The sequence below is a fragment of the Coptis chinensis genome, chromosome 7, assembly GCF_015680905.1.
Source record: "Coptis chinensis isolate HL-2020 chromosome 7, ASM1568090v1, whole genome shotgun sequence".
In the NCBI taxonomy this organism is placed as follows: Eukaryota; Viridiplantae; Streptophyta; class Magnoliopsida; order Ranunculales; family Ranunculaceae; genus Coptis; species Coptis chinensis.
Window position 1 is genome coordinate 180988 of NC_141462.1, and position 24202 is coordinate 205189.

Sequence of the window (24202 nt, forward strand, 5' to 3'; positions counted from 1 at the left end):
CGGTGAGTTCAAAATTCATTACTAACTGAAGTAGTAAACTGAAATTTTCATTTAATCACAAGACCATTGCAGTAGGAGAAGACCTTCAACTGTGAATGCAAAACATTCGCAGGAGAAGCAAAATTACAAAATAACCTCTGTTTCCTTTGAACAACGTTACAATGTCAACACTGATAACATAAAAAAGAGGGGAATGAACACAATCTGCATTGCCCAATTCTACCAGAAGACAATAAGTAGAAACAAGAATACAAGATAACTAACATATAATGCACAGTGGTGAACAACAAACAAAATCAGTACAGTGCAAAGGGTTAGACATCCCCATCTGATTTTTCAACTGAGACAACCGCAGGTGGTCATGAAGTAGACACCTTCACAGCTTTGAATGAGGGGTGAAGTAACCCAAGTTCGTCCTTGACTTGCAGAGGATTATCAGTCTCATTCCTTGTTCTCTTAACTCTTCGACTACCCAGTGATTTATGAGTGAACCCATATATCTGAAGTATCTGATTGTCCCCGAAATTGAAAGCACGGTCCATCTGCTTCAAGCATCTCTCAACAGGGTAATCACCAAACTTGCCACACGGCTTGCAACCGACAAAGTGAGTAACAAGAGGCCAACGGTGATCACCCAAGCCAGGATGGTATTTCTCAATCATTTCTTCATACTTATCCACCAAAATTCCCCAGTATCCGTGTAAGTAGTAAGCACTTTCAAGATAAACCTTATCACCCCATTTAGCTCTTTCTGTAGCAAGAAGATAAACCATTGCAGACTGATCATCAGCTTCAAAAGTAGGCCTACCCTTAAGCTCCCTAGTGAGAATCTTCCCCGCCTCAGTCCTGATCTTCCCCTTAGGACCCATGGGTGCCCAAGCATCCAACAAATCAAGCGCCCATTGCCCATTTCTCAAAAGAAAACTCCCCGTATTCAACCCAATCCAATTCTTCTGATCATAAACCATTTCATTCCAGCCATGCATGACTAAATTAACTTCCTTATACCTCTCCCATGGAAGCTCAAACGCCATATCAGTAAACATAGCATCACTATCCATCCACCATAAAAACTCAACTTCAGGATGAGACAGCAACAACTTCCTAATAAGCGGTAACTTAGCCCAAAAGCCAGCCATTTCCGCATCAAGTAGTGCGAAATTATAAAAAATCTCAATCCCATGCAACCGACAATAATCAATCTTATTCTTAATACTCTTCAACAAATAATGATCCCCGACCGGATTCTCACACGGTTTGGGCGATGACCCAGTTACCAACAACACCCTGGGTTTATTCTTATCTTCAACACCTATAAAATTAGTAAACCCGGGATTCTCCTCCAACCATTTCCTTCTCTGGTCATCCCAGTCATTAATTTTGGGTCCTAAACTAAATGCCACATTGGGATCCCTTTTCTCGTCTTCTTCATCATCATCAGCTATCAATTTCATTGGATCAAATGAGACATAACTATTACTATTACTATCCGTTTCAGTGATTTGAGCTTCTTCTAACACACGATGAGGTTCAGATCTTTTACGTGATGAGTAATATAAATGGTCACGTATCTCTTTAAAATCTTGTTCAGGTGTACCAAATTTACCAGCTCCAATTGTTCCACGGAGAACAAGTAGGGTTAGAAATAAACAAAGGAATGTTATCTTACCATGTTTAAATGCTCTTTGCATTTGACGCACTCGTCTCGATCCCAATATCCGCTCCAACATTATATTGTTTTTAGGTTTGGGAATTTTTTGTTTTTTCAGATCGAGCTAATTTTTTTATTGGGGTGAGATTGGGTGGGTCTGGAAGTTTAGTTTGTTTGGACAGTTGTGTGTAAAGTGTCGGTGTTTGGACAGTTGTGAAAATGTTAGGGAACAGAGGAGAGTGATGTGGGGTTTTGAGTGAAGGAGTTGGTTTGTTATTCAGCGTACAGGAGTTTAGGAATTAGACTTTAGGAATGCTGAGTGTGAGTTGCATATATGCAGAATACACAACTTATTCTTAACAATCAAAACACATTTTAGAATCTTGAAGATGGAAATATAATATTACCTACACTCCTACACACCACATTCTAAGGAGGCACACCCACAAACTCGAAAAGTGTTATTACATTTGTATCCCAACACAATACAAATTTTCTATGAGGACAGACCCCATCAAACATAATGGCAGTCTCAGCTCTTATCGGCATTAACCAAAATACAACTCCTCTGTTCTCCTTCTCCGATCATCAACACACACTGCCAAAAATATAAAATACACACCCTAATGTATAACCCTTCTTTCCTCCTCCAATCAACAACACAAGCACTCCCAACATAACTCAACCCAAATTTCTTGGATTTCATAACTCTCAATTCTTTCACATCTTGACTCTCACAAAGAACACTCAATCTCTCTACCACTCAACTCGATGATCCATCAATACCCAACTCTCATATAAGTGATTTACGGGTTGCAGTTTTGTGCACGACCCGCTAATCCGACGCGAAATTAGTGGGTTCGGGTTAGGAAAAATGTTTTTGGATCATTTAAGGGTTCAAAACCATTATTTTATTTGCATGGAGTAGATCTATCACTATTCCTTACAAACATGTTAACTATACTACTGGAGAGGTTTGGTGTTTAAGGGACAACGACCTGATGATCTGTTTGATAGGGAATGACAACATTCTTATTGGAATAAGAGTTACCTACGTATCAAGTTTCTTGGGGTAAACTTGAATCAAGTCTTACATAGTTCATCTCTCTCTACTTATAGATATTTGAGCTGACTTTCCTTATTTGCTCCAGGGCGTTATGAAGTGTAGATCCACCTTGTGTGCTATCTTGATGATTCGCCATTATTTTGATATTACAAAGTAAATGTCTCATTGATTGTTCGTTGATTGAGCTCAAGGGATTCTTATTTGGCTATTGATTTGCTTCCATAAATAATGGCGATCTTTGGGGGACTGACACGAGTTTGGGTTGTTGGTACGTTCTGATGGATGGGTATGACCTGATAGATTGGTATGACCTAGTGTGTGGACATGTGTACTGTAGTACAGAACGGAGGGTACTTATACAGCCCCATTTATTTTATCCGTTCTTTGGACAGTTGTTGTGTGAAAAAAATAAGGGTGAAATAAAACTTTAAAACGCGTGTCGGACAGCTGGTTGGTTTAATTGGTTATTGAAAAATGTGAGGGAATTGTTAAGCTGGATTCGTGGGCCCAAAATCACGGCGGTTTGTGGGCGAGTTATTATTGCATTTGTGGGAATCAAAACGGTTTGTTTTTCTCGAGGTTTGTGCAGCCGAAGGGTTTTCGTGTGGGAAAGGCCTTTCAATTCTTCATTCTACCAATTCACACGAAGAAAAAGTATAGAGAAAAAAAAAGGAAAAAACAAACCAGCCTTTCTCAACTGGGTTTGTGTCGTTGGTACGTTATGATGGGTTTGTGTCGTTGGTACGTTTTGACTAGTAGGGCAGGGAATCGGGTATGAATACTTCGGGTTTGGGTCGATTTCCATATCCGTTAATTTATTCTGGTCAGGTTTGAATTTGGGTCTGTCGGATTTAGATTCGGGTTCTGATATAATTTGTGGGTTTCTTTTTTGAATTTTTTAGTGTTATCCCAACACAATACAAATTTACTATGAGGACACACCCCATCAAACATAATGACATAGTTTCTACTAGAAAGCGACCTCAGGCATAAGCTGGATGCCAAACGCCACAGAAGTAGGAGCCGCATCCATGAACGACCTACCAACAATAGAAGCAGAACAGTCCGACGATCTAAATCTCTAGGTCGGTCGAGGCATAACAGGAGACAACACTCCTCCATAGGGCTGGTCATCGAGCTACCCGAGTCGAGTTTTGCTATACTCGATCTCGACTCGCACATGCAAAAGCTCAACTCGAACTCGCATTCGAGCTTAATATTGAAGCTCAAGCTCGACTCGTCTAGTTCTACTAATAGCTCGAGCTCGATTCATTTTACACTTCGAGCTCGAGCTCAGGTTCGAGCTCGAGTTCAATTATGCTCGTTTGAACTCGAACTCGAGCTCAAACTCGATAAAAAATGTATATAAAATATTAAAACTAGTATAAATTGTAAATTATAGTTGGGTATAAAGTATAAAATGACGTATAAATTATAAATTATAAATTATATACTACGTTGGGTTTATAAAATGAGTAGCTCGCAAGCTACTCGAACTTGAACTCGACTCATATTTTTGTGCGGACGAGTTTGAGTCGAGCCTTCGACGAGCCGAGCTCGAGTTACTCACGAATAGCTCGACTCGATGACCAGCCCTACTCCTCCAAGCACGATGAGGAAAAGGTAATCAACATGATTACAAACACGTCCAATGACGAAACCTCAGGTTGGGAAAAGCGCAGACGGGTAGGCGCGCTACAATAAATCTACCACCTCTCCCACAAAGTTGAAGTCATCACTCCTACCAGCTTTCAGTCAACAACCTCCATAGCATTCACGGAGGACGATATAGTCAAGGTGTGCCTACCCCACAATGATGCCCTAGTAGTGCACGTCAAAATTAATGGGTGGACAGTTAAAAAAGTCATTATCGATCCAGGCAGCTCTTGCGACATACTCTTCTATCAAACATACAAGGACATGCACCTGCCAGACTTGGTAATGATAGAATCAAATGCACCGCTCTACAGGTTCAACGGAGATCATACATATGTCATTGGAGACGTCATCCTACCAGTCTCTATTGGAGAAAAAGATGACATGGTCAAAACTTCAATACGCTTCAGTGTGATCGATGTCAAGTCGTCCTACACTGCCATTCTAGGACGCCAATGGATTTACAAGATCCAAGCAATTCCATCAACCCTACACCAGGTCCTGTGATTCCCCGGACCCCGAGGCATTATGGAGCTCAGAAACAACCAACTAGAAGCTCACCGATGCAATCATGTCAGCACAACAACCATACCCAAGCCTCAAGTCATGTTCGAAGGGCGCAAAGACGCCCCATGTCAAGCAAGATCCTCCAAGCTTCTACACCAAAGACAACAACCATACCCAAGCCTGAAAAGGTCATCGAAGGCAAAACGCCCCAAAGAAGCAAGATTCAAGCTTTCTTAACCCAGCACAACGTTACGGCTCAAAGATACAAGCTCAAAGGGAAACAAGCACAAATAGAACTAGGAGAAAAAATCAGTTTGAGGACAGATAATAACCCAAAGTTTGTCTATGTAGGGGCTGATTTAGACCCCAAACTTAAGGAGCTTGTATCCACTGTATGCGTCCATGAACGATAGTACTTTGTGTTGAGCATTTTTGCGAATTCAAACCCGACATGAATAAATTAACGGATATGGAAATCGACCAGAACCCGAAGTATTCAGACCCGATTTCCTGCCCCAGTCAAAAGTCAAAACCCCACACTACTCACCTCTGTTCCCTAACAATTTCACAACTGTCCAAACACCGACACTTTACACACAACTGTCCAGCCAAACTAAACTTCGAGACCCACCCAATCTCACCCCAATAAAAAAATTAGCTCGATCTGAAAAAACAAAAAATTCCCAAACCTAAAAATAATGTTGGAGCGGATATTGGGATCGAGACGAGTGCGTCAAATGCAAAGAGCATTTAAACATGGTAAGATAACATTCCTTTGTTTATTTCTAACCCTACTTGTTCTCCGTGGAACAATTGGAGCTGGTAAATTTGGTACACCTGAACAAGATTTTAAAGAAATACGTGACCATTTATATTACTCATCACGTAAAAGATCTGAACCTCATCGTGTGTTAGAAGAAGCTCAAATTACTGAAACGGATAGTAATAGTAATAGTTATGTCTCATTTGATCCAATGAAATTGATAGCTGATGATGATGAAGAAGACGAGAAAAGGGATCCCAATGTGGCATTTAGTTTAGGGCCCAAAATTAATGACTGGGATGACCAGAGAAGGAAATGGTTGGAGGACAATCCCGGGTTTACTAATTTTATAGGTGTTGAAGATAAGAATAAACCCAGGGTGTTGTTGGTAACTGGGTCATCGCCCAAACCGTGTGAGAATCCGGTCGGGGATCATTATTTGTTGAAGAGTATTAAGAATAAGATTGATTATTGTCGGTTGCATGGGATTGAGATTTTTTATAATTTCGCACTGCTTGATGCGGAAATGGCTGGCTTTTGGGCTAAGTTACCGCTTATTAGGAAGTTGTTGCTGTCTCATCCTGAAGTTGAGTTTTTATGGTGGATGGATAGTGATGCTATGTTTACTGATATGGCGTTTGAGCTTCCGTGGGAGAGGTACAAGGAAGTTAATTTAGTCATGCATGGGTGGAATGAAATGGTTTATGATCAGAAGAATTGGATTGGGTTGAATACGGGAGTTTTCTTTTGAGAAATGGGCAATGGGCGCTTGATTTGTTGGATGCTTGGGCACCCATGGGTCCTAAGGGGAAGATCAGGACTGAGGCGGGGAAGATTCTTACTAGGGAGCTTAAGGGTAGGCCTACTTTTGAAGCTGATGATCAGTCTGCAATGGTTTATCTTCTTGCTACAGAAAGAGCTAAATGGGGTGATAAGGTTTATCTCGAAAGTGCTTACTACTTACACGGATACTGGGGAATTCTGGTGGATAAGTATGAAGAAATGATTGAGAAATACCATCCTGGCTTGGGTGATGACCGTTGGCCTCTTGTTACTCACTTTGTCGGTTGCAAGCCGTGTGGCAAGTTTGGTGATTACCCTGTTGAGAGATGCTTGAAGCAGATGGACCGTGCTTTCAATTTCGGGGACAATCAGATACTTCAGATATATGGGTTCACTCATAAATCACTAGGCAGTCGAAGAGTTAAGAGAACAAGGAATGAGACTGATAATCCTCTGCAAGTCAAGGACGAACTTGGGTTACTTCACCCCTCATTCAAAGCTGTGAAGGTGTCTACTTCATGACCACCTGCGGTTGTCTTAGTTGAAAAATCAGATGGGGATGTCTAACCCTTTGCACTGTACTGATTTTGTTTGTTGTTCACCACTGTGCATCATATGCTAGTTATCTTGTATTCTTGTTTCTACTTATTGTCTTCTGGTAGAATTGGGCAATGCAGATTGTGTTCATTCCCCTCTTTTTATATGTTATCAGTGTTGACATTGTAACGTTGTTCAAAGGAAACAGAGGTTATTTTGTAATTTTGCTTCTCCTGCGAATGTTTTGCATTCACAGTTGAAGAAAACATTCGCAGTTGAAGGCCTTCTCCTACTGCAATGGTCTTGTGATTAAATGAAAATTTCAGTTTACTACTTCAGTGAGTAATGAATTTTGAACTCACCGCTATGCATTGTGCTGAAATACTAATTGCAAATTTACCAGCTCCAATTGATCCAAAGTAGCGTTAGAAATAAACAAAGGAATGTTATCTTACCATGTTTAAATGGTCTTTGCATTTGACGTACGGGAATTTGAAACCCTAATTTTTTTATTTTTCAGATCTGTCAAGAAATGAAGAGAGCGAGAGGGAGTTTGGACAAATTGTTTTAAGTGGTTATCATTGTTGGTTCTACTTGGAGGAATAACAAAGTGAACGATTCAAAAACTACCCAAATCTTTCATTTTTATGCTGTATATTGTAGACTCCATTTGTTTCATAACCACCACTTGCTTTAAAATCACACGGACCAATATTACCTTCTATATCAAGCAAATGTCTTTGGGCAACAGGTATGAAATCACGACATTTACATACAGGAACGATGATTACACATGTTTCTCCTCTCAATTTTAAGCTTATAAACAAAACTTCAGTACAAGTTTCAAACAGTGTAAAACAAACCAAATGCTCACTATAAATATTTCAATATAGTTACAACCTAAACTGCGATACGGAAAATGGTGCTAATTATTATAATATCTGAACTTATCACGGGCGACAATCTATTATCAACTCAACTCGAACACTCTCGCAGTACCATCTAGTGAGACTGAGACAAGGTGTTCCCCATTGGCGGACACTGATATAGACTGAATGGCATTAGAATGCCCACTAAATGTCTTTACACAGTCACCAGAAAGGCTGTCCCATATTCTTACTTTCCCGTCCACGGAGCCTGTAGCTACAAATGGAGATGCACCCAGCCATGCCAAGCATGTCACTCCTTCCTGATCACAAGATTTAAACAGTGAAATGAGTAGTTTTAAACAAATTAAATTTTTTTACTGGAAAAGATATCTACAAATCAGCCAGTCATAAGAATATTGGAGACGATTCTCTGACCAAGTTATATAAACCAACAAACGTTTTTTGAGGGCTTTGGTTGTTGTGCTAGGTGGTCCCTTACCAATTAATCAAAGATGATGCAACTTAGATCAAAACTTTGCTGCTGCTTCTAAATTACAAAAAATTGATTGGACAGTAACCATGTCAGCATTTGGAGTGAGATCTATACCCGGAAATGATAAACCCTAACCCTTCAAAACTTATGTTTTCTCCAACTTTATTGTAACACCTAAGATATGATAAGCTTCAACCGAGTCTAGGCATGGCTAGACTCACCAAACTGATGCACAGAATTGTATGGGAGTACAGAAGTTCTTACTGTTAAAAAACCAAAAGAAACCACAATCTACCTCATGTTCACATGTGCATCTTGCTGCCGAATGCTGAAGATCCCAAATTATGAGTTTCTGATCCATGCTCCCCGTTGCAACCCATTGAAAGCTGTGAAATAGAAAGTAGATATAAGAGGCTTTTCTAGGATAGAAGACAAGAGATGACAGAACTTACAAATTCAACTTGCAATGCTGCTGATATATGATGCCAGAGAAGAATACTTAATCATATATACCACTGAAATGAAAAGCACAGAAGCAAAAATAATATAATAATGAGAAGGAAAAGCTGGAAGATGTTTCAAACTTTTCTTTTTTCTTTTTTCCATTACCTAAACTTTACATAAACTGGTACCTGGTACTAGTAGAACTAAAAGTTTTTGAATCTAGATTTTAAATCTTAAGCTAGATGTAGACCACGTCATTTATCAACAAAGGACTAGTGCAGTATCCAGATAGTATCTATTAATGGGGATGTGGATTGTCACTGGTAAAGGAGAACTCCAACCCTATTGTGGCATGTCATTGTTCAAACGGGAGAATTCAATTATTGACACACATACGGTAATGTGGTCAGTCACTCAGTCCTTAAGTCGGGAGGCTGTCAATGATGAACAGATATAAAGTGTCTTTACTCTAGAGATTACTCCAAAGTTTGTTACTATTCAGATTCCCAAACATAGTTTAACATGAGTTAAAGGTCCCCACTGACTACAAATATCACAAAGAAAAGATTGATGAGAATCATCTCCGAAGAAGGATTATGCCAGAAAAAAAAAGCCTTCAAGAGTCAGATGGTGTAATTTGAATACTTTAGGCAGTCTAGAGTCTGTCGAACTCAAAGCAATGAATTTTTCAGTCATTTGAGCTACGGTGTCACGGATGTGACCAAGACTAGTTTCTATACTCAGTCTCTGGAGAAGAATTTCCAGTGTTCCCTTTAAGTTTATAGTGGAAATATAGTTTTCCACCTATATAATGAGTTCAGACAAGCAATATATTGATGGCACAAAGACCAAGCCAATATGCATAGCGTGAAACGCTAGAACTTTGTCTTAGGAAACCTCGCTACCCCAACAGATCCAAATAGTCAGGCGCCAATTGAGCTATGTCCAAGACCTGTCCTAAAGTCGTTGAGAACCCATGACGCACCCTGGCCTTGGTATTGCACCAAGAAAGTTTCTAGCATATGGTCCGTAGACCATGGAGAGAAGTGAGAACTCACCCCTTCTTATAGTAAGTTATTCACTATAAACTAAAAGGAACATTGCATATTTTTCTCCAGAGACTAAGTATAGATAGTAGTCGTGGTATCGAAAAGCACATAATCTGATATCTAAAGTACCTTTGTGAAAGTCTTTGAGAAAGTCCAACACACTCAATTGAGCTGGTATGAGCCAGCAGAGAATTTACAACCTGCAAAGGGTAATAATAATAAAACAATTGTTTCAATAACGATATCGAATAAGTTAGAGTGCAGAACAACAGAAAGTATCAGCAGCAAAAGACTAACAACTCAAGTTAATCAAGATTTTTCTACTCTGCATGCGAGATCCAGAATGTCATAGTTACAGGTTGACAGGATATGATTAAACAATGTCAAAATCATAAACAGTGCAATGATATACAAGAACAAACTAACGGTCTAGAAAAAAGAACAAACCGAAACATGATATAAAGGAAAAAAGATAAAGGGATCTGACCCTCCCAGTTGTAATGTTCACTATGTGGACAGAATTATCCTTTGAACCGGTGATAGCTAAAGTAGAATCACTGGTTATTGCCAAGCATGTCAGTCCCTCCGTATGATATGGATGATCTAGAGGGCAAGAAAGTATGTAAGCCAGTGGTTCCATAAATGAACACGAACAAGGATTCAAACGCAACTACAAAATATTATGAAATCTGAAAGCAGAAAAAACATAAATGGAAGATACATCATCTACAAAATGAAGTTTTCAATTGGACCCTGATTATTTTACCTCTAACAACATGCACACACTCTCCATTTCTGGGATTCCAGATCCTCAATGATGCATCCTCCGAACCAGTACAAACCATTTTACCTGAAAGCAGGGATAATGGAACGATAAAGTATTTACTTAAATGACTAACACTACATAAATACCAATATTATTGTCTAAGGGAGCAGGAAAGTACCATCAGGGGTAAAATCACCACAAGTGACAGTGCTACTATGACCAGAGAACATATTCAAAAAGACATTCTTGTCACCATTCCACATCCATGCTGTGGAATCCTCTGAACCAGCTAAGACCACATATCCTCTTGGATGCCACCTAACCCACTGATTAATTAAAACAATTTAGTCCAAAGTTCATTTTGCTTTTAAATTACAGTATAGATTATCGAGAATATAATAATTTATCACCTCAATACCCCCTCCTGGACCTTCAAGTGTACACTTGAGACTACCTGAAGTGATGTCCCACACTTGAATAAGTCCATCAAACCCTCCAGAAGCGAGGAGCTTCCCGTCAGAACTAAAGGCTAAACTAGTAACAGAGTCCCTATGCCCTGCAACCATTAAATCAGCGCAATCGTTATAGTTAGAAATAAGATGCAGTAGGCAGACCCTCATAGGAAGAAATTTTAACAATCTAGCACACACTACATCTCTAGTATCCTTATTCAATAAATTATTACACCAGCATAGAAAGTCTCTAGGTGTTAATATGCCGGTATGGTAGAAGGTCAAAACGTCAGCAGATTGTTTGTATCTTAATGGACATTAATAATCTTCAGCCAATAATAAAGGGACGGTAATTACGAAAGAATTGGTTTATTATCCACATAACAAACAGTTTGAAACAATAGGAAATCTATACACCCAAAGTTGTCTCATATCAATCATAGACATACCTGGGAGCTCTTTAGCCCAATCCCCATGACCAATCTTCCACATAAATCCCTTGTCATCTCCACCTCCTGTTGCCACCAATAGTGGCTCAGTTGGACTGGTCGCAACCGTATAAAGTTCACCTGTGACAAGTACCAGTAAAAAAAACAAACAAAACAAAAGAGAAGAATATTCTAGGAAATCTTTTCAATCTAAATAAAAAGAGTTTTATGAAATATCAGTTGAGAAAATAAAGGTTCATTTCCAACATAATCGCTCTGCTTTGTAGAAAGCTTTTTCAAACATTGATTGATCAAAGCAGGAAGTACACAATGCATCCCAAAAGGAGGGGAATTAGATCCCACCTGTCACCTCCTTAGCAAGGGCACAAAGGAGGCTACACAAACCCAAGATTGCCAAGTACATCTTGATAGGTTTTGATACAAAATGGCTTCCGAAAGATCAGTGTTCGGTCATTTCCTGGGACAAGTCTCAACGACTCAGTCTAAACTCATCCAAGAAAGTGTTGATTGTAATTCTTAGAAATCAACCAAAGCATTCTAATATTCTATACACCTTATTTGTGTCTCTATTTCATTCACTGAACTTTTGCTAATGTCTTGTATACAAGTGCTACCAACAATACAATAATGAACATACATGCCCATAATGCCCATACCGATTATGTACCAATACATAATAAAAAAACAATCTTTAAGAAGTAAGCTTACCAGTATGACCAGTAAACAAATGTATTGAATCATCTGTTTCATCTGCAAGCACAAAAAGGTGAACATTTGTATCTAGTATGAAACATAATGGTGTCAAATTAATGGTAATCTATATAATAAGTAACAATTAGTTATTAGACATACCCACATCGTATTCTGATTCATTCTCATCATCCGCATCAGGAAGGTCTTGTATAAAAAGCATACAAGTTATTATTATTATCACTAGACAAATAAATAATATAAAAAAAAAAATATCATTTTTTTATTATTATTATTACCTTCTTCATCGATGTTAACTTCTTCAATGACGTCATTCTCATCTAGAAATACTCTATCTCCTTGCTCACCTTCTTCATCGCTGTGGCTACTGTTTGCGTTCATTTTTTTTTTTTCTCTTGGCTCGTTTTTTTGTTGGTGGGGTTCTTCGGGTTTGTCTAAATATTACGATATATCGTGGCATTTCAGTCGATATCGAGATTTAGGACCATATACCCACGTCTAGCCGTCTAGGGGTGGAACTCGGGCGGGTTGGGTCGGGTTACGACATAACCCGAGCCCAACTCGAGTTTCAAATGCTTCATCCCGAGTCCAGGACCAAGCCCTAGTCGATCCTTAAATTTTCAGCCCAAGTCCTATCTCCACTAATTCGGGTTGGGTCGGGTTGGTCAAGCTTCTAGGGGTTTATTTGGAATTAGAAAGTAAAAAACACTGAATTTTTTTTTTTTTTTTTTTTTATTATTATTATTATTGGTAAACCTGTTTTAAATGAGATCAGTAACTCTTTGATGCTGGCGGGGTTCGAACCCCAAACCTCTGGTATCATCACCCAAATGTTTTACCGACTTTGCTAGTCGGCACCTGCAAATTGGGAAACTAACCTTGTTGATTACATTATTCTCTTTAAAATAGAGATTCTCAACCTTATTTTTTATAATAATAGGAATATTGAAAGATATACGTACATATATGCACACGAGCTCGGGTTTCTTGGATTTTTAGTATTTTAACCTGAGCCCAACTCAAAATGATTTTACAAACCCAAACCCAGACAACGATTTTGACATGTTAGCTCAGGACCAACAAAAATCGAGTTTTAGTCCATCGGGCTTGGACTAACCCGACCCAAGTTCCACCCCTACCCACGTTATAGAAGCATAAACCAGAAAACAAACATATATGGTTTTATACTTTAATTTTTCTCGCTGTCTTCATATATCAGACATCAGATTCTTGTACGTCCAATTTATTCATTTTATTTCTTTCACTTAATTGGGCTAAGTGTTGCTTAGGCCGGCAGGAAATTACTAACTGGTGTATGTAGTTGCAAACAAACTTACAATTCGTCCATCTTGTACTGGCGATTTATTGGAATTTATATCATCAAATTGTCTATCAGATATGATGCATGCAAGTAGTTACTTTGGCCACAACACACTAATAAGGCTATACCTCCTAAATCTTCAAAAAAGTCTCAGGGAATTTAATTTGTTGGTTACAATTTTCTGAAAAAAAATTATATCCATCTTAGAGGGCAACAAAATATAACATATTCAATCTGTTGATGTTCTAACCTTCTAGACTGCAACTTCTAAATGCATTCAAGCACTATACAAATGACTGAACGAGTCTAAATCAGATTTTGACTCAAGTGTTTGTTGTTTATAAGAGCATAAACAGTTTTTTATTCATTAGAACATCAATACTTAATTTCTTGAGCAACTATTTAAATCCAAACCGGCCATTCTAATCTTAAGAATCTAATTAGTCAAAACTTCCATAGCACCTCTTTCTACAAAACGCATCATTTGTTTTTCATTCAACAATGGTTGAGTCTGATCTCCTATACTTCACAATGTGTACCATAATTTTGGTGATATCCACACTAGCCATTAGAGCCATCTTCTGGAGGTCTCAGAATCGCCTCCCACCGAGCCCATTAGCCCTACCAATCCTTGGACATCTCCACCTCCTTGGTCCAATCCCTCACCAAGCTTTCCACACACTCTCAACCAAGTATGGTCCCTTAATTTACCTCCTCTTAGGTTCTGTACCATGTGTTTTGGCTTCCACAGCTGAAACAGCCAAGGAATTCCTTAAAACTCATGAACTTAGCTTCTCATCACGACCTTCTTCCTCTGCTATTGATTACTTGACATATGGTTCTGCCGACTTCTCTTTTGCTCCATATGGACCATACTGGAAATTCATGAAGAAGATAGTTATGACTGAGCTCTTAGGTGGTCGGACACTTGACCAGTTATTGAATGTTAGGCGTGAAGAGATACAGCGATTCTTGGTGTTGATGTTGCGTAAATCTGATGCAGGTATTAAATAAGTTGCCAAATTATACTAGTATATATATACTTTAAACTCATAGTATAGGGTAATAGGGATTGGGAATTTCATAACTCGGAGGAAACAACTCATTTACCTATTGTTATGACCTAATTTCTTAACCTAGTTCTTCCTCTCCTTTTTCTTGGCTGTTCACTCCCTCTCTGTTTTTTCCTCCCCTTCTATTAGGTTTTTCCTTCTCTCTTATACTCGGTCCCCCGCACTCTACGCTTAACCCTTGATCTTGCTTTCATCCATCCATTGTGCTACTCCCACGTGTCCTATACTATGTAGTCCATACAGATCCACCGCTATACTCGATCCTCCGCACTCTACGCTTAACCCTTGATCTTGTTTTCATCCATCCATTGTGTTACTCCCACGTGTCCTCTACTATATAGTCCATACAGATCCACCGCTATACTCGATCCTCCGCACTCTACGCTTAACTCTTGATCTTGTTTTCATCCTTCCATTGCGCTACTCCCACGTGTCCTCTACTACGTGGCACATACAGATCCACCGCCAAGCCAATTACTCAATATCCTCTGCTCTATGGTTTTTGCATACTCCTCCTCTTTGGACTTCGTCCTAATAGCCCATTCATTCCTCCGGACCTACAAAGCCCATCAGGTTCTCCGGACCTATGAAGCCTATTAGGTTCAAACTAGACCATAACAGTTGCCCCCTCTTGGAGCTGCGGACTATAAGTCCGCGGTGCCAAGAACTCGTCCTTTGTAGGAACAGATGTGGTGCAGAGGAATCTATACTTGATTTTATTCCTCTTGATCGACTTTATGATTTTTGTTTAGAGGACATGAGCTTATCATTTATGTTTTCTAGATGAGACTCCATATCGCAAAAAAAAGAACTGCTAAATGATCATCCTTTCTAAGAAGACTACATCGCACAGCAATGAAAAAATATTTCAACAGAAATTAGTGGACTTTAATCCCTATATACAATACACCCCGAGACCTTTTGAGGTAAGCCCTCGCACCATGGCGGAATCAACTGCCAATGGATTTATGGACGACTCAACAGTAGTTATTTGAACTGCAGAGTATTCAGCGCGGTATAGCCAATGGAGCCCAATCAAGGCTGGTGTTGGGGTGATAGTATGTGCACTAGTGCAATAGTCAATGCCTGGATGGAAGCTTTGGTTGTATACTACTACTAGTGTACAAAAATTATGTCATGTTGGCATATAGATCGACTATTCTACTACTAGTTAAATTGAAATCATCAACATCCAAAAGAAACTTAGGTCCGCAGACCCTGATGCCCCTAGTTCCACTGTGTTCGCGGTTCCAACTGAGCCACTGCGGTATGCCAAAAGGCATCCATTCCCAAAATTGCTATGGGAGAAACTTCCTTGGCAACTATTCGCCATATTGTCTCCATTCCGCCATATTGTCCCCGAAGATCAGCCACTTACCCTTTAGTTAAGCCGGATTCTCCTATGGTCGACACCCAAGAGAAAATTGTGCGGATTCCTTTTAACGTTACCGAAAAACCATTGAGGAAGAATCAACTCCCGGGGTTGTAGACGATACTCTAGACGTGGAGTAATTTTACTACCACAATTTATTCATAAACTTGCTATTTATTTAGAGTTTCATATCATTAAGAGTTAAAAATTGTACTCCATTTTACAAGACAAGTTTCTTGAATTCTCGACTTTCCTCGTATCATGGAGTTTGCATCTCGACTTTCATTGTATTTTGAATGTTGTGTATATTGATACCTAACATTGTTCAAATAATGTGTTGTACGCACCAGGAAGTGCAATTGTGCATAAAGAGTAACATAGAAAAACTCACTAAAGATCTTTTAACTCAATCTAGTAAGTTTAATTGAAAAAATTTTATATATAGGTCTGCGGTATCAACAATACACAACTCGCTCTGTCAACTAGTCTACTATCCAAGGGATAGGTATGTGGTATCACCCATATCCAACTCGCTCTATTAACTATCCGAAGGTCTGTGGTATCACCCGTACCCAATTCACTCTGTCCACTAGTTTTACTATCCAAGGGATAGGTCCGCAGTATCACCCATATCCAACTCACTCTATCAACTATCCGAAGGATAGGCCCGCGGTATCACCCATGCCCACTTTGCTCTATCAACTAGTCTATTATCCAACGGATAGGTCTGTGATATCACCCATAACCAACTCGCTCTATCAGCTAGTCTACTATCCAAGAGATAGGTCCGCGGTATCACCCATACTACTTTGCTTTGTAAGAAGTCATTCATTTTGAATCTAGATATAACCCATATCACCCATATACAAATAGGGAATTCTTTTTCCCTTGTATTTGTTAGGGAACTTGTAGTATGTGGAAGCCAAACCAGCGGCCCCATTGTGGTACTCCAAATTTTGCGTTGATAGTGAGTGTCCGATATTAGTTTATCGTCTCAATTATTTCATTTTTGCTCACTACTCACTCCGTTGTATTTGGCCTCAGGTTGATTCACTGATATGAAGAGTCGTTCCCCAAAGTTGTCCCCGTTATTGGAGCATATCTGCGAACTCAGAGGTGGCCAATGTTCAGTTCCCGACTTACACCCTAAACTGGTGATCCCCACATTTGTAATCCATTGCTATGCCTGCATGCCCTTTAGCTGGGCCGCACTCTATGTGTCAAGTATGCCACCGCAAACTAGTTTTGACATAATCAACACATGCAATGCCTTGTTCAGTAGGCAATGGTTCGAAATTGTTTCAACGAGTTACGTGAGATCACTATGACCATATGACTATAGGAGCATCACATGGAGCTATCCAGCACTCCAGCCCATATTTTCTTGACCAGACGACAATGTTCGAATCATACCATCTGGGGATATTTTCTAATGTTAGAGTGCGGTGGATGGTACTGATATTACAATCCACCTTTGCCCCTAGTACATGGCGATTACGTGGATGAGTAATGGGCGTACTATTTTCATATAATTGCATTTATTCATATCTTTTGCCAAATATAATCTTATCAAGTTATTCATATCAGATGACACGTATTATTCTTGCTGAATCAATTTACTTGAGAGGGACTACAACTGTTTGCCCCTGGTTGTGTTTCTAAGTTACAAGTCATGTTTAGCGTAATATCTCCTCAGTTTATTTTGCATGAATTGGCGTACTATGCCAAGCCTTCAGTTTTGATTCGGACCGGCGCACCATGCCTAGTCCGGGGACAACTAATATCTGCCCCCATCTTTGATTCTAATTGGCATACCATGCCTAATTAATCCGGGGACAACTAATATCTGCCCCCCAACTTTGATTCGGACCGGCGCACCATGCCTAGTCCGGGGATAACTATTATTCGCCCCCTGTAAAGCATAATCTAGATAATATCATTTTTCTTATATCTCATTTGCAAGACACCATATTACTTTCCCGATAATTTTATGTTAAGAAAATTGTTGCATACTGCAACCAAATTGTTGTGATTGTCATTCTCTTGTATGTGCACATATCGTTTCTTAACTAGTACCGATTTAAAACTACTCACTAAGCATTTATCATACTTTTCTTTTTGAATCAATTTGTCTTCACAATATACTTGAGCCATCTTTTACTGTAAACCTCTTTACCGCACATTGTTTGTAATTGTATCTCCTTTTACATCAATTGGGGCTATTACTATTTGACTATAGTTGTGTTTTCAACCGGCTTGGGCAGTGTTTTGTTTACGAGCTAATATTCGCTCTTCAATTTTGATTCAGACTAGCGTACCATGCCAAGTCCGGGGGCAACTATTATCTGCCCCCGAGTCTTTGATTCGGACTGGCGTACCATGCAGGCCCGGGGACCTCCGCCCCAAGTCTTTGATTCGGACTGGCGTACCATGCCACATCCAGGGACCTCCGCCCCTATATCTTTGATTCGGACTGGCGCACCATGCCAAGTCCGGGGACAACTATTATCTGCCCCCGAGTCTTTGATTCGGACTGGCGTACCATGCCGCATCCAGGGACCTCCGCCCCTATATCTTTGATTCGGACTGGCTCACCATGCCAAGTCCGGGGACAACTATTATCAGCCCCCAAGTCTTTGATTTGGACTGGAGTACCATGCCATGTCCAGGGACCTCCGCCCCTATATCTTTGATTCGGACTGGTGCACCATGCCAAGTCCAGGGACAACTATTATCTGCCCCCTTTTCCTTTGGAGAACAAGTAAAAAGATTTATGTTATGAAAAAGAAAATATCATTTGCATTACATATCATTTACAAAACACTATATCAATTGCATTATTTGATTCTGATCATTTTACCGTTTCTTCTTCCATGATAGATCCCCGCTAACAATGTTCCCACATCAATAAGTTCCACTTCATTACCCTCGATCAAATTGACCATTTGTACCTCCTCCCACGGTTAGATTTGGTCCGCGGATGAGACTTATCCGTGGACATCCCTATCTATAATTGATATGCTTTCTCTTGGGGTTTAGAACTTTTCTGCCCCACCATTTCTCTTTACCATATATATCTTTCACTGTAGCGAAATAACTTGCTTGTGCTGCGGATTGGTCTCTCTTGATTTCATAAGTCCCTATTGTAATAGGGGATCTAACCACGTATTTGCTCCTTCTGGATAATTCAATTTGTATGCTCCATTAGCCCCTATGCAAATTACTGGGTATGTTCCTTCTCAGTTTGGACCCCCACTGTCTTTCATTGGCTTCCGCGGTGTTCTCTCCTTATTATTTCTTCATTCAATTCGGATTCCACTGCTCTAGATTTTGTATTCACCGACAGGTCGTCCACAGTTTACATGAAGCATAATTGGGGTAGTATTGCTCCCTCTGACCCTCAACTGCCTTTCAAAACATCGTTCACTGTGGCAAGGTAACTTGCTTATGCCGTAGACTTGTCCCATTTAATATTGTACCTCCCATTTCGTTGTGGGAGATCTCACCACTTTGTAGTAAGTAGATGGGACGACTTCTATTGCACTGAATACTGGGGCGTGGACTCTACTACGACAACTATGGTCACCACGATAACTGGGCCTACAAACACTAGCAATTCTATCCCCTAGGGGTTCAATCATAATTTGTTAAAGCCAAATAAATTACTTTTAGCATTTCTTAAGGCCAAGGTCTATGTATGCATTTCATCTAGGGCACTACGAACCAATAAATCCACTAAGCTACTACAATCAATTAAAATTTGTTTGGTAAGAAAGTTACCTACTAGGAGAGTTATTACCACCACCGCTTCATCATGGGTAAGGCTGACCTTCTCCCCATTTTCTTACTAGTCCGCAGTATATAGTCCTCCCATCATATGTACTTCTCCAACTTATTTTAGGGTACGACTCTGCCAAACTGGATATCCCTTCCTCACTTCTGATTATAGACATATGCGCGTACTTCACTCCATTGACGCACTCCATTTCTAACTGCTATTACCGCGGTCTTCTAGTCCAGGTATTCTACCTCCATATCTTATGAGTTGAACTCGGCCGACATAGTCTCTCAATGCTTCACCGTCCTCCTATTTCACACAAAACAATGCCGAAACGTCCACCCATCTTTTTTTTTCTAATGGATCGATGTAATGAGTAACAAATGCCTTCTCCGGATCATTGAAGCTCTTTATGCCCTCCACCCGGCAAATGGTAAAACCAATTGGAAGTTCCTTCTTTAAGACTTGCGGAAAAAATATACACCACAACCAATCAAACTTCTTATCTTACCACCGTCCCCAACTGGGCAAATTGAATGTGTTGGAGGTGGTGCCACGGATCCTCCTTTCCATCAAATATGTCGAACTAAGGTGAACAAAGTTTTTGGGTACCTCCATCGCTCTCACCACCGCTACTACTAGGTTATGTCTCAACCCCGCCATTGTCGGTTCACCGCTCCCCTCTTTTTTCTCTCTCTAGCATGTGTTGTAATTTTGTCGCTTTTCCTCTCTTCTCATCTTCGTCACTCCCTTCACTCCTCTAAACCTTTCATTTTCTTCTATCAAACAAACCTCCATCTCTTTCATTCTTTCCACCACAGTCAGATCTATTTCTCCTCCTACCAATTTTGTCTGGACTACCCTCTCTCCTCCGTCTACTGCCACGACCTCTATCTTCGTTTCTCTTCTTGTTTTCCTTTCGGTGATGTCCAACCTTCTCCTACCTCTGCGGTTTCAACCTCGTGGTCGTGGGTTCAGTCCCCTCGGACGGCGCCAATGTTATGACCTAATTTCTTAACCTAGTTCTTCCTCTCCTTTTTCTTGGCTGTTCACTCCCTCTCTGTTTTTTCCTCCCCTTCTATTAGGTTTTTCCTTCTCTCTTATACTCGGTCCCCCGCACTCTACGCTTAACCCTTGATCTTGCTTTCATCCATCCATTGTGCTACTCCCATGTGTCCTCTACTATGTAGTCCATACAGATCCACCGCTATACTCGATCCTCCGCACTCTACGCTTAACCCTTGATCTTGTTTTCATCCATCAATTGTGTTACTCCCACGTGTCCTCTACTATATAGTCCATACAGATCCACCGCTATACTCGATCCTCCGCACTCTACGCTTAACTCTTGATCTTGTTTTCATCCTTCCATTGCGCTTACTCCCCGTGTCCTCTACTACATTGGCACATCTGAATCCACCGCCAAGCCAATTACTCAATATCCTCTGCTCTATGGTTTTTGCATACTCCTCCTCTTTGGACTTCGTCCTAATAGCCCATTCATTCCTCCGGACCTACAAAGCCCATCAGGTTCTCCGGACCTATGAAGCCTATTAGGTTCAAACTAGACCATAACACCTATGATGGACAGTCTAAAACAACATAGGGAGAATGTGCATGTTTTCTTAAACGCTTAATGTAGCGTACACGCTTTTGGGAGTGACACAAATTCATTCTCATATGAAGGGGCGGTTATAAAGCCACCAGGAATGCTTCGTTTGTACTGTTATACAGTTGAAAATGTGTCAAACCTAAAGTTTTTAAGAATGGATGGTGATCACATATTCACATTTATTATAATTGTTTTAAGAATGCAAAAACATCAAATGTTTTTTATTTATTAATCTTCATTCAAGGTCAATGTTATTACCAGCTGAATCTAAACCAAACTTATTCCTGAACAACAGAAGAGACAATTAATGTTGGTGGAGAGCTGATAACGATGGCCAACAACGTCATATCAAGGATGATGATGAGCAGGAGGTGCTCAGACTCTGAAAAAGAGACCGATGAAGTTAGAAGTTTGGTGCATGAAGTTGCAGTGCTTACTAAGACGTTCAACTTATCCGATTACATATGGTTGTGTCGTAATTTGGATTTACAAGGCTTAAAGAAAAGGTTTGAAGATTTACATGTGAGATTTGATAACATGACAGAGAAGATTATGAAGGAGCACGAAGAGGTTAGGAGGAGTAAAAAGAAGGAGAAGGGTGAGGGAGGTGAACGAGTGAAAGATCTTCTTGACATTTTACTCGATGTTGCAGAAGATGATAAATCAGAAATGAAATTGAGTAGAGAGAACATCAAGGCCTTCATTCTGGTAAGATTGCTATTTTGTTACTCCATCATTTGGTCGTTACTGGTAGTTTGCCAATGAGTTCAAAATTCTTTGTCACATCACTTCAGCATTCGCATTGTTTATAGAAGAGCTCAGATTGTAAGCCTTGGGAAGGGAATCAACTGATTGTCTAAATTCGTCTAATGCACAAAGATACTGAAAACAAACCATTTTTTTCGTACAGGACATTTTTGCTGCAGGAACTGATACATCTGCCATCACAACTGAGTGGGCTTTAGCAGAACTCATAAACCATCCAGACATGTTAAGGACAGCAAGAGAAGAGATTGACTCTGTAGTTGGAAAGAGCAGACTGGTGGAAGAATCTGACATTCAAAATCTCCCATATCTCCAAGCAATTGTTAAGGAGACACTAAGGCTACATCCAACAGGTCCCCTTATTTTAAGAGAATCAACTGAAGACTGTACAATAGGAGAATACGACATACCAAAGGGCACTCGGCTATTTGTTAATGTTTGGGCAATCGGGAGAGATCCCAAGCACTGGGAAAACCCGCTTGAGTTTCGTCCAAACAGATTCCTAACTGAAGAGGGAACAGGGAAGAGTCAATTAGATGTTAGAGGACAACATTTCCATCTGTTGCCATTTGGAACTGGAAGAAGAGGATGTCCAGGAACTACCTTGGCATTACAAGTCGTACAAACAACACTTGCAAGTATGATCCAATGTTTTGAGTGGAATGTCGGGGATGGAAAGAATGCAACTGTTGATATGACTGAGGCTCCCGGACTAACACTCCCAAGGGCACAACCATTGCTATGTAAGCCTGTTGCTCGCTTTAATCTCTTGCCAATGATTTGACAGGATTCTTTCCAGCATATGACAAAGCAGTATGTCAATGTGATTTCAATGGTGGCAAAGTTCTTGTTGAATCCAAAAAGAGTCATTACTAATGTCTCAAAGCAGCAAGCTTTCTTTACGCTTCATAATATATTAAAGAACCAAACAATGTAATTTACCTACTTATTAAGTTCAAGTACCTTGTATCACCTCAATTGTATAAATATTGACGTTTGAATCACAAACCATCTAACAAAACCAACACCAGATCAATTATAGTTCAAGGCTACATCAGACCTACAAACCAGTCAAAACACCAAAGTTCTAATTCAACTTAAACCATTTACTGGCAGGACTACAGAGAGGGCTTCAAAAATCAAATGAAACGGAGACCCAATACATATTATACCTAGATAATTCGCCGATATATCTCTCATAACAAACAACCTCAACTGACAAAACATCTAAAAATAATTTTCATTAACCAATACTGAAAGTAAAACCAAATTTCCATTCAACAAATAACGAAATAATACGTTTAACAATAGAAAAGTGAGTAAAAAGAGTAATTTCATTAATAGTTGAAGATCTAGAAACATAATTCCCCAGTCAGAAAACCCATCAAACAGTTTTTACAACTACAACTACTACTACTGAATTCCCCAACCCCTAAAAACGAAAAAGAAACTACATCATGAAACCCCAAACAACAACTCATACCCAAACCCGAAAAATCTCAAACACCTTAAGCACGTTCACCACGAATCCTTCTGGCAAGCTGGATGTCCTTAGGCACAAGGCCCAAAATTTCGATATCGGTTAATATATCGGTGTACCCAAACACCGATATATATCGGATATCTCGGTTTTTTTGGTGACCAGTCCAAAATTTCTAATATATCGGATATCTCGGATCTCTCGCCGATATATCTCGGATATATAGGATATTTCGGAAATTTCAATATTAAATTATTAACAATTGGTCAAAAAGTCAACCGATATATATCGGTTATCTCGGAAATATCGATTATCTCGGCGATATAAACTTTCATATCGAAAATTCCTAAATATAGTGCTTTATGGGGAAAAAAAGAAATAGTTCAATAACCCTTGGATATAAGCGGAGGACCGTGTTATTATTTTTGGAAAAATAGGCCGAAATGGAAAAACAAAACCTACGGTTAAAGCTGAGATCGTCAATGACAGAACTGGGGCCAAAACAAATTACGCAAATTTATCGAGATATATCAAAGGATTAACAGTGGGGCCATAAGATAATCGATAACTACATCATGAAACCCCAAACATTTGGGCCACCTTAA

The 24202-nt window shown here is 39.8% G+C and overlaps 3 protein-coding genes and 1 pseudogene across 3 annotated transcripts; 2 read left to right on the plus strand and 2 right to left on the minus strand.

Moving 5' to 3' along the window:
- Positions 1 to 31: 31 nt before the first annotated feature.
- On the minus strand, positions 32 to 1940 carry LOC147484909 (xyloglucan 6-xylosyltransferase 2-like). The gene has a single exon (XM_086570128.1). The coding sequence runs from the start codon at positions 1728 to 1730 to the stop codon at positions 360 to 362; it is 1371 nt and encodes a 456-aa protein (XP_086426254.1). The 5' UTR covers positions 1731 to 1940; the 3' UTR covers positions 32 to 359.
- Positions 1941 to 5463: 3523 nt separating this feature from the next.
- On the plus strand, positions 5464 to 7296 carry LOC147484910 (xyloglucan 6-xylosyltransferase 2 pseudogene; annotated as a pseudogene).
- Positions 7297 to 7655: 359 nt separating this feature from the next.
- LOC147484911 (transducin family protein / WD-40 repeat family protein) lies at positions 7656 to 12635 on the minus strand. Its single transcript, XM_086570129.1, has 11 exons — positions 12475 to 12635; positions 12338 to 12382; positions 12194 to 12235; positions 11486 to 11605; positions 10995 to 11140; positions 10763 to 10910; positions 10585 to 10668; positions 10306 to 10421; positions 9948 to 10018; positions 8621 to 8711; positions 7656 to 8152 (listed from the first exon to the last, which is right to left on the minus strand). Exons 1-11 carry the CDS (start codon positions 12575 to 12577, stop codon positions 7934 to 7936), a joined length of 1185 nt encoding a protein of 394 aa, XP_086426255.1. The 5' UTR covers positions 12578 to 12635; the 3' UTR covers positions 7656 to 7933.
- A 1294-nt stretch (positions 12636 to 13929) lies between these two features.
- On the plus strand, positions 13930 to 23089 carry LOC147484912 (cytochrome P450 93A3-like). The gene is made up of 3 exons (XM_086570126.1): positions 13930 to 14520; positions 21648 to 22060; positions 22263 to 23089. The coding sequence occupies exons 1-3, from the start codon at positions 14019 to 14021 to the stop codon at positions 22899 to 22901; spliced, it is 1554 nt and encodes a 517-aa protein (XP_086426252.1). The 5' UTR covers positions 13930 to 14018; the 3' UTR covers positions 22902 to 23089.
- The last annotated feature ends 1113 nt before the right edge of the window (positions 23090 to 24202 follow it).

Coding starts and splice junctions, on each gene's coding strand:
- LOC147484911 (XM_086570129.1), bottom strand. CDS start 12,577: ATGAACGCAAACAGTAGCCACAGCGATGAAGAAGGTGAGCAAGGAGAT. Junction 11,141..11,485: donor TTGGGCTAAAGAGCTCCCAG/GTATGTCTATGA, acceptor TAATGGTTGCAG/GGCATAGGGACTCTGTTACT. Junction 8,712..9,947: donor TCTCAAAGACTTTCACAAAG/GTACTTTAGATA, acceptor TCTATTTCACAG/CTTTCAATGGGTTGCAACGG.
- LOC147484909 (XM_086570128.1), bottom strand. CDS start 1,730: ATGTTGGAGCGGATATTGGGATCGAGACGAGTGCGTCAAATGCAAAGA.
- LOC147484912 (XM_086570126.1), top strand. CDS start 14,019: ATGGTTGAGTCTGATCTCCTATACTTCACAATGTGTACCATAATTTTG. Junction 14,521..21,647: donor GTTGCGTAAATCTGATGCAG/GTATTAAATAAG, acceptor CCTGAACAACAG/AAGAGACAATTAATGTTGGT. Junction 22,061..22,262: donor ACATCAAGGCCTTCATTCTG/GTAAGATTGCTA, acceptor TTTTTCGTACAG/GACATTTTTGCTGCAGGAAC.